Source organism: Dioscorea cayenensis, chromosome 14 (assembly GCF_009730915.1).
Source record: "Dioscorea cayenensis subsp. rotundata cultivar TDr96_F1 chromosome 14, TDr96_F1_v2_PseudoChromosome.rev07_lg8_w22 25.fasta, whole genome shotgun sequence".
NCBI classification, from domain to species: Eukaryota; Viridiplantae; Streptophyta; class Magnoliopsida; order Dioscoreales; family Dioscoreaceae; genus Dioscorea; species Dioscorea cayenensis.
In genome coordinates, this window is record NC_052484.1 from 4,104,938 (window position 1) to 4,118,632 (window position 13,695).

Below are 13,695 nucleotides of genomic sequence, written 5' to 3' on the forward strand. Positions count from 1 at the left end.
ATATATAGATTTCATTTAAATAGATCACTAAATTTGAGAGTGATTTGTTTAATCTAATTTATTGTTGCGTGGATGATTTGGTTATTTTATCACTGATTTTCATCTTTTTATTTGCAAAAATACCCATGTAAAGCATCACAATTGTATATATGCCCATAGTTCTCTAATCTTTTTCTTTGTATATCACTACATATTTTTTTTAGCAGTTAACCTTGAGGTATTGTTTTGATCATTAAATAATTTTATACAAGTAACCCATTCCCCCTTATTCAAGTGTTTTTATTTTATTTTATTTTATTTTATGGTTAACTTTCATGTATATTATGAATCCACGATGATAATAATAATAATAATAATAATAATAATAATAATAATAATAATAAGTATTATAAAACAGGATGCTTGGGCAGAAATAACATAATTAAGCGATAAGAGATGATAATGATGGAATAAATATTAAGAGGTATGAAAAAAAATATTGACTTTGAATGGAGTCCTACAAGAGAAAAATAGATATAAATAATATTTATAAAAAAATATTTAATAATTGTAGGACTAAATTTTGTTTGGGCAAAATTTATTGAATATATATATAATATTTTTCTCCATGAATACATATGTGTACTCCATTATGTTTGATTATTAATTTTCTTAATAAACAAAAAAACCTTTTAAGAATTTTAATTATATAGTGCAACAAATAAAAATACAATTTTATTTCTAAAAATACATACATACATATATATATATATATATATTACAAAACTTATGCATTCTTGTTACATATGCAACGGTTTTTAAAACCGCTGCCTATCATAACCTATATGCAGCGGTTATAAACTGTTATGTTAGTGCAACCGCACTATTTAATTGGCATGATTTGACACATAGACCAAGTGACGTGGCAAACATGGTGACGTGGCATGGAGACTTAGAGTGCAAGGCAAACATCTTGAAGATCTTGGTGAAGATATTTTTAGTAAGTCTATAACATGGTGCTAAATATCTTGAAGATCATGATGAAGCTATCCTAAAGATCTTGGTGGAGTTATTTTTGGCAATGCATTACATTTGAAGACAAGATCATATCAAGACCATATTTAGATGATTTGATTGAAGACTAAATATGGTGGAGCTTAATTAAAGAAAGATTTATTCATGGTGTGAATGAAGATATGATTTGAAGAATCCTTAATTGAAGTCTATTGAAGGCAAGATTTGAGGACCAAACTTGGGTGAATTGAAGATCAAGTTTGGAGAATCTTTGAAGACCAAATTTAGGAGAATTTGGCAAGTTTCATGGAAGACGCACAAGGACGTGCGCCCCTTGCGAGGGGACTGTGTGATGAGGAGCTGAGGAGGTAGGCTAGTTGCCGGCAGTCGGGATCGGGAGATTTGGCTGCATCGACTCGGACTAAGCATGACCGGGAGGTTGATGGGTCATGAGGTCGTCCGCAACATAACCAGAACTCAGTCAAGTCAGCAGTCAGGGCCATGTTGCAATTCATGTTACAACAGGAGTTGCAACAGCTAATTTCGGCAGGTTTTTAAATTAGTAGCCGCGGAAATTCTAAAAGAGGTATGTGCTATATTTGGGACGTTGAGGCGTCTATATAAGCTACCTTGCTCGTAGATTGAATGGGGGACTCTTGGATAACTCTTGGAGGAGAGTTGGTGAGCACTAGACAATCTAGAGAGGGTAGTGTTATTCATTGTTGAGAGAGTGAGTGACAAGTATTTGTACTCATCTATTTTTTCTCTTTTAGTGGATTGTTTATCTCCGAGCTTGGCCCCCCAGACGTAGGCGAGTGGACGCCGAACTGGGTTACCAACGTTGTGTGTCTCCTTGTGTTTATGTGTCTCTTTCTTTGATGGTTTGTGTGAGTTTTCTTATGAGTGCTTGAATGCTATCTAATACCCACAAACCACACCGGAGGAACTAACATGTACTTTTTAAAACATTTGCAGCGGTTGTATAACCGCTGTATATCTATCTTAATATGCAGCGGTTTTTGCAACAAATTGAGTCAAATGTAATACTTATTTGGAAAATTGCTTACAACGATATAAAACCGCTGCAAAATTGCTACAATAGGTAGCCTATTGTAGCAGTTATATAACCGCTGCGAGATAACCGCTGCATAAGTGTTGTTATGTGGTAGTGTCTTTAGAACTTGAATCCTTTTTTAATTTGGGCATTTAGTATAACACTGATCTGGCTATTGTTAGATTTTATGGTAAAACTCTATTTGTTTGGTGACAATAAAAAAGCATATATTTGACATTGCTCATGGGCCGATTCTTCATTAAGGAAAAGTTGGGTGAGAACATTATAGAGTTACTTAAGATTAATTCGGAGGATTTACTAGCCAAAATTCTCACTAAAGTAGTTTTATTATATTGCATTTTTAAGGTAAGTTGAGCATGTGCAACATCGCACCAATTTGATGGGGAGTGTTGAGATGTAGAGCATTTGCTTTGATTATTTGCCTTATTGCTGAGATTACAAGATGTTTATTTCCCTTCTAAGAATTTAACAATATTAGAGTTAGGGCTGTTCAAAAAAACCGGTTAAACCGTAAACCGGACCGGACCGGTTTTTTTTGAACCGCCGGTCCGGTTCCAACCGGTTTTATTATTAACCGGTCCGGTCCGGTTTTGAAACCGGTTCCAGACCGGTCCGGTCCGGTTCCAGGTTTTGGAACCGCGGTCCAAACCGGACCGGACCGGTTTACCCTGTTTAGTTATTTTTACCTTAAACTCTCTCTCTCTATATATATATATATGTAAATTTTCTATTGCTAATGAAGCTGATTGTTTGTTTTTAACTCTATATATTAAATGACCATTCTATTAATTTAATTTTAATTCATAAAAACCGGGATCGAACCGGATTGGACCAAATTGGTCCAAAACGGTCCAAACCAGACCGGACCGGTCCAAAACGGTTTGGACCGGTCCGGTTTTCTCTGTTATTTGGTCCGGTCCGGTTCCAATAATAAAGAAACCGTTTAACCGGTCCGGTCCGGTTTTGGACCGGTCCGGTCCGGTTTTGGACCGTGCACAGCCCTAATTAGAGTTTGGTTTGTTTGCAATGTGCCTAGTTAAAATAGACTAGTAATTATAAAAGGAGTTATTAGAGTAATTAATAATGCTCTATTAGTTATTTTGGAAAACATAAATTTATATAAGTCTAGGTTTATTAATGCTCCATATAATATGTTTATTTAAAAGGAAAAAGAAGCACTCAACTGGAGTTGTTGTTGTTATTGATATTATTGTTGTTATTTGACATTGTGGACAAGCCACCCCAAACACACATTTATTATTATTATGCTTCAATCATGAATTAGGAGGGAAACAAACACTCAATGTTTGTCACGCCCCGACCCGCAGGCCCACCACGTGACAACCGCCGTGACGATCCCGAGGAGAGACACACACCACTCAACCCTCCAGTCATCACAAGGCTCACAAACTCCTGCTAAACAACACCACAATAACAAGGATACTAAGAGCAAGACTTTCACTCAAAAAGTCAATCGTAAAGTGAAAGATATACAAATTACAGTTACAGAGTTAAGAGCACTAGTGGATCCACTGCAATCATACAATGCGACCTGTTTAACAGTAAATAAACAACCTGACTTGGGATACAAATTTCCGAGCACTACGCCTCGCTATGACAACCCAAACCACTAAAACCTGGAAGGGAGGAGGGGGTGAGTAACCATAGTCACTCAGTGAATGGATTAGCACAAATCTAAAAGGATATCAAAACAAATCAATGAAATACAATAAACACATTTTACAATAACATAAATGAACCTGAACGTTTCACATTTGCCACACCATGAAAGTGCAAGATAATAAACCTTGGTATATAAAAATCAAAACATAGGTTCTCACGAGCATAGACAAAACATTAACATGTATAAAACAAATGCCTGTATAAGTTGCCAAAATGAGTAAAAGAACCAACTTAAACAAATAAAATTCTCGATCAAATAAGCAATGGCCTAAAAACACTCTCCCCAACATTAGCCGCCGTCGCGACTAAGTTGAGAGCCGTCAAGGTTTTTGTACCCTTGACGTTGGCCCACCGGCCCCGTGTGGTGACCCCGGGATCCCGATGTATCATCCAATCAGGGCTCTACGCTCCCACCTGATCTGGACAAATCAACACTCAGGTCCACCACGCCACCTCTAAAGGCTGGCCCGTGGGGACCCACTACTGCAGTAGTCGGGCCTTAGCTCGTCGTCACCATCCAAACCACCATGCAGATGTAGCAATAATATAATCTGTATAAATCATACCACAGGGTCCTTATCCAGGATAAGCATTCACATATCGGAAATAAACCATATTTCCACAAATCCAAAGCCAAAGCATAGCAATACATATAAACTTTCAAATAATATTATGATCTCGATGTGCAAATACATTCAAAAACATTGTTGTCCAAATGCCAAGAATAACACAATAACATGCGAAGCTCTTCAAGTTGATTGAAACATTGCTTTAGACAATAAAACCAGCTAATATCAAATACACTGTAATATTCACAATCCAGAAGAACATGCCATTTAGAAATAAAAACCCTTTTGTTTTCATAACTATCAATATCAAAAGCATACTTATACAAGTGAAAGGTTTTACAAACCATTACTAAAAGTAGAAGCCAATAGTGTAGAAAAGAAATATTAAGTTTTGAAATATAATAAAAAGTCGTCAGAACAAACATGGTTTTTGGTCTAGTTAAACCTCAAGTTACTTAGGATCATTCCAGCTTTCTCTTTCTTTAGCTCACTAATTTTTCCTCAAGTACAAGACTAATTCCCAAAGTCTAGTCAACCCCAACATCTAAGTCCTTTAAAAGTCATGAAAATGTGTTCATCTCATCACCTATAATCTCACGTGCCAATATATATATATATTGATAAAATCCTTCTTTACACATCATCAGTATTTACTTTAACAAGTCTTTACTATTCAACCATTTCTTATACTCAATCATATCTTAGATTCTTATCATAGTGCCATCACCTCAACTATAATAATCCCATTGTCAAAATACTCACAAGTTAACTATCTCCTCTTAGGAGTATTAAATCAAACTATTATTAGAAATTCACAAAAATATTCAGTTCTTGCAATTTAACACTTGTCATATATATATATATATACTATTCATCAACAACATTCTAAAGAAATTCCATTTAAAATAATAATCATAATCATTGACATCTACCCGATATATATATATACCACAATATGATCAACTACAATTAAGCACCCTACACTATACTCACAAGAACAAACCTCACCAATTTCAACATAAGTGTAATTATATACCTTAGCATTCAAGGTTTCATCAAGTTCCATGTACCATATTTATCACGTTATGCCTCAAAACTTTAGAAATTATACATCACTAGGGAGATTAAATCATCCATTGAACATACATAATTAATTTCACTTATAACACATAAGCTTAATGAACTCGTTGTAATAATCAACAATTTCCATTCATCCACCAAACATGTATGTCCTTAGTAAGCGTTCTCATGATTTTTCAGAGAGTAAACCACAAGTCATTCCAAATAAAACATAGTTTCTAGCGGTCATCTATACTTTCTTCTCATCCATGAAATAGTGATTTAAAACACGATAAAGCCATGGAAATCATTTCAGAAAACAATTAAAATATTTTCGATATTCAATTAGAATTGTGCATTCAACATAACCCACTCACAGAACATGTTGCCTCGTATGTAGACGAGCACACTGATTGGTGGTTTCCTTCCCCTTGGAGGGTGCTTCGCCACCTAGGTACAAGCAGGGAATCCAAATACTAATGAACATAAGAATGATATCTAAAAGAAAATGCATCCAAATACATTATACATGTCTAATACGAAACCTTAGGGTTTTAGGGCAAAACATTGTCATTTTGGATCCAAACGATCTCAGAATGGAGTAAAACTAGTTCCAATGAGTTCAGTGTAAGAAGAGCTTCAATGTGGACCAAATAAATACCAGAAAAGACTCAAAATTTTCGGTGCTACAGTAGCTCCGAAATTGCTACAGTAACTCCAAAATTGCTGCAATAACCCCAAACCTTATACTATGGTTTTCTCCCAATTTACAACTCTAAATCAAAAATTTTCTTCTACAACATTCTCATACATGCATTATAAATCATTGGCTTCAATTTAAGCCTATGAATCATCATATTCATGGAGAAATTGAAATTTTTATACATTTCTAAAAACAAGAAAATACGGGTGAAATACAAAACAAAAACATTGGATATAAGGCTTACCGGATTCGGGAGTGAGAAAGGAATAAGTTTGGTATTGAAGTTCGCCAGAAATTCTCGCCGGAAAGATTTTTTTTTTCTAGGTTTATGCTCGGCCGAACAAGAAGCAAAAGAAAGTTCCAGGCTTTTCTCATTCATTGTTGCACACAGTGGGGGACCCACAACCCCAAAAGATCGGCCTGATAGGGTGGGGTTGCCCCCCACATATATGCACATGGACTCCCCCTCAATTAGGCGATGTGGGACTAAACCAGGTTTGTAACATTGCTCCCCCGATCAGACCCGACGTCCTCGTCGGATCAGGTACGCTTAACTCAACGACACTTCACTCAGCAGCGCTTCACCTGCGGGCACTTCACTCGAGTTTGTCCCCTGGTCGAACCCTCCCTCGGTCGCCCCCCACTGGTCGAACCCTCCGCTTGTCGCCCTCACCCGGGCTCCCCACACCACCTGCTCTCAACGAAAGCACCAATGTTGCACACAGTGGGGGACCCACAACCCCAAAAGACCGGCCTGATAGGGTGGGGTTGCCCCCCACATATATGCACATGGACTCCCCCTCAATTAGGCGATGTGGGACTAAACCAGGTTTGCAACATTCATTCATTCATTTCATTTTTTTTAAATAGGAAATGACCTAATTGCCCTCTTAATAGAAAAATTATATAAAATGGATCCAAATGACGGAATTGCCCCTGATTTTTCACATAAAAGCTACTATGCAGACATGCAAAAATGCCACTACTACTAAATGACCATTTTACCCTAATGCAAGCACATAACTAAATGAAGATCCTAGGTCCAAATTTGGACCGGATACAATAATGTTCCTCATGGAAGTCAAATGCGTTAACCACTCGACTATTGCCATAGTGGCATGGGAGACTATTGCCGCGGTGACACTGGAATTAATCATATGCGCTCTTCTTAAAATTTATATTTTTCCAACTTCTAACTTGTTCTAACACTAGCAATGAATATGTTTAATAAGTTGATAACAGTTTTAAATAAAGTGGCATTATAAAATGATGTTAAGGAAAGCCTATATTTTGTATAATTTAAACTGCAGTATTTTAAAAAAAATCAGGAAAAGTCTCAAATTTAATAAATGAAGTAAATATGAAAAATAATTTAAAATTTATACTTTATAATTTTTTATAAATAAACACAATGATTTTGAACACCTCATTTTACCATTCTCTAATAAAATTGCTTAAAAACAATAAACATGTTATTAACTAAAGAGTGAGAGAATTTTTTTATTAAAAATTTGCAATTATTGATGGTGCATTATGACAAGTTTAAGAAGCAAGTGCTGCCATACATGAATTTAAGATATATGTTGGTTATAAAATAAAATTTAATTATATATATAACTATAAATTTTTTTAATAATTGTCTTTATGGTGTTTGAGTTGGTTGCGACATCACCGATGAGTTAATTTCTCTAACAAGATTTTGAATTTTTACCACTTTACACGTCACAAGAGAGATTTAACCATTTGAACCAAGTGACTTTGGTTTTTTTAATAACTTTGTCTTCTACTATTAAGAATTAACATTGAATTTATTTATTAATTTTAAAAAATTTTAAAACAAACAGAGAATAACTGAATAAGCCAAACTGGAGATCCCAATTTTCGAAAGTTTTTGGAATTATTAGAAAGTACAAACAAATGTTCAGAAGAATCTTTATATTTGGATTGTAAGTTTGAAAATAATAACTTTGGAGGGGTTTATATATAAAACTTAAGGATTATATGGCTCTTTCTTTTGTCTGGAAAAAAATCCTTTGTGCACAACAACAAAAAATACAAAACGCCAAACCAATCATTGTCTTTATTCACTTGTTTTTTTAATATAAGAATAATAAAATTAAATTGAAGTTAAATTAGTTTTTAGTCCTTGTTAATTTGCAATCTAATCATCTATTAGTCACCCTAACATATTTTTTTCACTTTGAGTACTTTAATTTTTGGAACTAATTTTCTTTCTTTCATATATTTTGTTTTAATTTTAAACTCTTTTTAAATGTCAAAATTGTTACTTCTTTTCTGAAGCAACTTTCCACTTATGCGGAAAGATGTTATATCAATATACTTTTATTTAATAAAAATAACATTTATATTTAATATATATTATGTATTTATAAACACTAACATAGAATTCTCATGGTTTCCAAGTAATTTCTCAATATATATATGGTAAGTATTAGGTGTTTGATATAACTGTTAGATTATTATTTAATGGTTATTATTGTACAAGGTTGTGCATACTTACTATTATTTATTGTATATAATTACTATTTAACATTATTCAACAAAAAATAACGATAACCATTGGATATAAATTCAATGAAACTATAGAACACCTCTAAAAACTATGCCCTCGTGTGTATATATATATATATATATATATATTCGGTTTCTTAATCATTAGCATCCTAAAATTCAAATTACTTCAGAATGAGATTATTGAGAGCCTATTATGAGATGGTAAACTTCTTCCAACATAGATTTTCTGGATTCACAAAAATTTGAATTTGAATCAATTGCTTAAAATGCTCTAACCCTCTACCACTAGGACTAACCATTGTTGGTATATATATATATATAATTACATAGCTGTCATAATAATTTCTCCAACCTACAAAACAAATATACATAAGGACCCACGCACGTTGAAATTCTCCAATGCCTCCCAAAATAGAAATTATTATTGAAATGTTAGAATCCATACTTTAAACTATGTGGTTTTATAAATATATAGAAGAATACAAATATAAACATTAGACCTACACAGGTGGAAATTCTCCAATGCCCCCTAACTAAAACTACTAGTCATGTTCTTGTCCTTCTTCTTTTAATAAAAAAAGAAAACAAATGGTTCAACTCTATGTTTGGGTTACAGTGATTTTGTCCTTATAAAGGGCTCATTTTCTAATGAGTCAAACAAATTGTAAATTTAAGGTCCTTAAAAAGAATTCAAAAGAATAACAACAAAAGAATCTATAAAAAGACAAGCAAAGTACAAACAATGTTCTTCTTTAAAACTATTTATAAGTGTGTATGTATTTATGTATGTTTTGTTGACAAGACTAATAAAAGCATACACTTGATAACAAACAACATGGAGACACATATGACATGGCATTACTTTAACAAGAGCAAACAAAGACACATGCTTGATTTTGGTGTCCCTCATTTGAAGGACCATCACTAGAAAACATTTTAATCTGTTATTTCCAACTGAGTGGGATTCCAATCAGATAAGGATAATGTATTATTTATTTATTTCTTCAAATGAGTCCAATTTTAATTTTTTATAAATATTATTTTTAGATTTGTTTGAAAAAAAAAAAAATTTAAACAATGACTATATATACAAACCCAAAAAAGAGAATGAATTGGAACTTATTTCTTAATATATATTATTATACAAAATTATTATTAATAAAATAAATATATATAGTGAGTTTCAGAACAATTAGGGGATGTTTTTAAATTTTTTTAAAATATATTAATTTTTTCAAAAAAGTGGATAAATGACCCAAAATATATTAAAAAAGGAAAAAAGAAATAACATGTATAAGGACTTGCAATACAAATACATAAAGAGTTGGAATACATGTCCAAATACATAACACAATAATAAAGAATTGGAGTACATGAATAAAATATGTAACAATGTGAAAAACATGAATTTCCATTTATAATTTTTATATTTAAAAATAATTTTAATATCTATTTATATACACACCCAAGAATGGAGATTATTCCATCTCTTACTATAAAACCTTTATTTTCATATTTTTTTTAATTTTTAAATCATTGGAAAATATAATTTCATAAAATTTACTAACTCACATAAGGCTAGTACTAGTATGGGTTTATATATTTATATATATATCGGACACTTAATAAAAAATTATTTCTCACATAAACACAAACTTATTTATATAAAATTTTTGGCTTTAAACATGTATTCTAGCAATTACAGCTTTTGCAAGGGTACAAATGCAATTATAATACTTTTTAGGTGTGCTTGTCATTAAAAGCTAAAATGGTCTTTTCATCTTTTACCATCAAAAGGCCTGAAATGAAAAAGTTACCAAAAGCAGACAGCATAAAACTTTAAAGGTAAAATTACTTGAATACCCTTATTAAAAGTAGATAATTACTAATATACCACTGGTTGAAATTTACTTTTAAATACTATAGAAAAAACCATATTTAATTAAAAGAGAATGAAGTATAGTTTTTTTTTAAAATAAAATAAAATTTTATAGGTGACCAAATATGGTTTTTACAGGGGCTTATTAGCAAACCGAATGAAAAACTATAATCACTAACATTTTTCCAAAGAAGAACATGAACAAAATCTCAATCAAAACAATGAAATTATGATGAAAAACAGCAAACTAGATTACTTTGCAATTAAAACTGCATACAAATAAAGTACATGAGACGAGATTATCTCATTAAACATCGGTACAAATACGAGAAAAGACGATGAAAATAACCATGATCATCTTCATCACTAAACATTGCTAAAAACCAGTGTAAATCACAACAAAACAAGGTAAGATTGCCTTTGGATTGAACACAGAGAGTTCATCAAGGTTCGAGTAAACTCCGGCGACATTAGCAACAGAATCACACTCCTCTGTATTGTCTTGATTCTTTATCACCCTCCCGGCAATGACTCGACATACTAACATGACTCTTTTATCATCAATCGACGAAATTCGAGCAATGTCATGAGCTCTACCACTTGTTGCCATTGTTGTAATCATGCCAAGTTCATCGGTCTTAAACCCGTCCCTTATAATGCCACAAACACTACAATGCGGGATTGAATCGCATAAGTTTGTCGAGCCATTCAAACCTAGAGAACACTTCATTGTTGTGCAATGAAACCTCAAGAGCTCATTTCCATCGGCAATGCATCTCGGATGTTTTTTAGCAAGTTTGTTAGCTTTGCTCTTAATGGAGTCTCGATAGTCTTCGAATTTCGATATTGTTTTCGGTGTGTTTTGGACTTTGAGGATTCTTTCTATTTTGCATACTGGAGTTTCTTTCTTGAGCCAGCTTGATTGGAAGATGATTTCGACGATGTTTCTGCTTGTATCTTCAGGACCCAATTCTGATACTGTAAGTCAAGATTCATAGAAACAATAAATCAAATTGTGGAGCTTTTTTCAGTTTATTTGACAAGTTAATTCAACTACATGTTCATTGAATTAAATGGACATTACAAATCAAATGAAACATAATTTGATTTTTCAAACAAATGCAACAGCATTGGACACCACATATTTGGAAGAAGTAACACTTTAGAAAAACAGCATTTCGTTTTCAACATCAAAACATAGAATTAAGAAAAAAAAATAAGCAATTAATATGAAAACAGAACATGTCCATTGAATCAAATGGATGTTTGAATTAAGCATACAAATCAAGTAAAACATAATTTGATTTTAAAACAAATGAAAAACCATTGAACAACACAGATTTGGAAGGTAAAAAAACAACATTTTTCAACATTAAAAACATAGAATTAAGCCAAAAAAGACAAGAACATCTGCAAAGATGAATGAATCAGTGAAAAAAAAAAAAAATAGAATACCTGCATGTCTAACAGCCTGATGAAGCTCCAAACTCTCAGATTTCATGAAGATCTCACCACAATCAGGGAAAGGACAAACAACAGACCTCAAAGATGGAACCTTTGACATCCCATTCAAAGGATCAACAACCATATGACATTCATAGCACCCAGAAAACCTCCCCAAATGCATCCCTTTGAAAGAACCACCAATTGAAGAACAAGAATTAAAAGAAGGAGCCACAACAACTCCATTAATCTCAGTCAAAGGAGCAGCCTTCATTGCCACCCTCTTCTTAGCAGCAGAAGCAGCATCAACTTGAGCTCTTGCAATCCTTTGAGTTTGAGTCCCCATTGAGTTTTCTTTGAAGCTACAAAGGGAACCAGAACACTTCATTCTCCTGCACCTCTTCTTGTTCTTGTTATTGTTCTTGTTGTTGGTGTTGTTGTTGTTTGGATTGGATTGATGGTGGTGTTTACAGCTGAAGAAGCTTCTGAGGGTGATCTTTGGAGGTGGAGATGGGTTCTGTGATTCAAGGTGAGATTTTTTCCTGGTTTTTTGTTGGGGTTTCTTCATTTGAGGTCTTGGTTTCTTGGATTCAGCCATTGGAGATGGAGGGGAAGCTTGAGCTTTGGTAGTAGAAGGGAAGGTGGCAGGGTGGTTTCTTTTTTAGATGAAGTCATGGGCTTTTATTTATTTATTTATTTATTATTTTGTAAAATTTCACAGTATGGCTTTTTTTCTTTCTTTTTTTTTTCATTGTTACTTGGACCCAGTGATTCCAAATAAATTAATGTTTTTGGAAATTTACATATATGCCCTTGTATTACATTGCATGAGATGTTATTATCTGTATATTCATCCTTGGAATATTTGGTTTTGTAGAAAGCTCTTTAAAGTTTCTTCACTAGATCACTAGTCAAAATTGTTGAAGGTCTAATTTAGCCAAAATTGTGAAATAGGAGAGGTTATTGTGAATTTTGTCACAAGGAGGAGTTGGGTATTTTTGGAAAAAAAGAAATGGCAATGAAAACTAATGTCAAATATACAAAGTATAAGGGTGTTTTTAGAAATTTTTGACACCAAAAGCCTCCCACTGTGGGTTATAATCACCATTGGCTAATTTTCATAATTTGAAAATGATGGAAATGATATTCATATAAGAAACCTACTAATCTAAATAAAAAATAAATGAATAAAATACAAAAAAGCTAGACTGCTCTTTATGTATATATATTTTTTCTCTAATATATACCATTTATAAGTTTGCAAAGACAGTTAACCTTGTAAAAAGTAATATAGATATATATACACACACACGCGCACATGCAAGTTATTGCAAAAATATATTATATATGTATAAGTTTAGAACTTTATGTGGGGTATATTTATATATAAATTAAGGTATCAAAACTAAAGGGTTTAAATAATAGATATTCTTTCTATTTATCACTTTTGAAACAACAAAATTGCTTACCATCCTCTCTCTCTCTCTCTCTCTCTCTTAAATAGATCATAATTTATTTTCAACCATATTTTATTGCTATTGAGATATTCTTTGCATTTTAAGCTGAATTATAATATATGAAAAAAAAAAATACCAAATTGCTCTAAAGATTCACTAATTTTGAGAAGAAAGCAACCGAAGAAACCTATAAATGTAATTATAGGAAAGATTACCTGAACGTCCCAGTTAATTTTTTCAAGGACTACCAAGTCCTTGAAAATTTTTCACTACCCTAAAAGTTTTTTTTCCCCAAATTA

The 13,695-nt window shown here is 32.7% G+C and overlaps 1 protein-coding gene across 1 annotated transcript; it reads right to left on the bottom strand.

Annotated features, from left to right (window-relative positions):
* Nucleotides 1–10,759: 10,759 nt before the first annotated feature.
* On the bottom strand, nucleotides 10,760–12,585 carry LOC120275277. Its single transcript, XM_039281809.1, has 2 exons — nucleotides 11,952–12,585; nucleotides 10,760–11,474 (listed from the first exon to the last, which is right to left on the bottom strand). Exons 1-2 carry the CDS (start codon nucleotides 12,535–12,537, stop codon nucleotides 10,873–10,875), a joined length of 1,188 nt encoding a protein of 395 aa, XP_039137743.1. The 5' UTR covers nucleotides 12,538–12,585; the 3' UTR covers nucleotides 10,760–10,872.
* Nucleotides 12,586–13,695: the final 1,110 nt, after the last annotated feature.

Excerpts from the sequence above, each read along its gene's own strand:
- LOC120275277 (XM_039281809.1), bottom strand. The coding sequence starts at position 12,537 with ATGGCTGAATCCAAGAAACCAAGACCTCAAATGAAGAAACCCCAACAA. Across the intron at positions 11,475-11,951 it reads TCAGGCTGTTAGACATGCAG|TATCAGAATTGGGTCCTGAA; the intron begins GTATTCTATTTT and ends CTTGACTTACAG.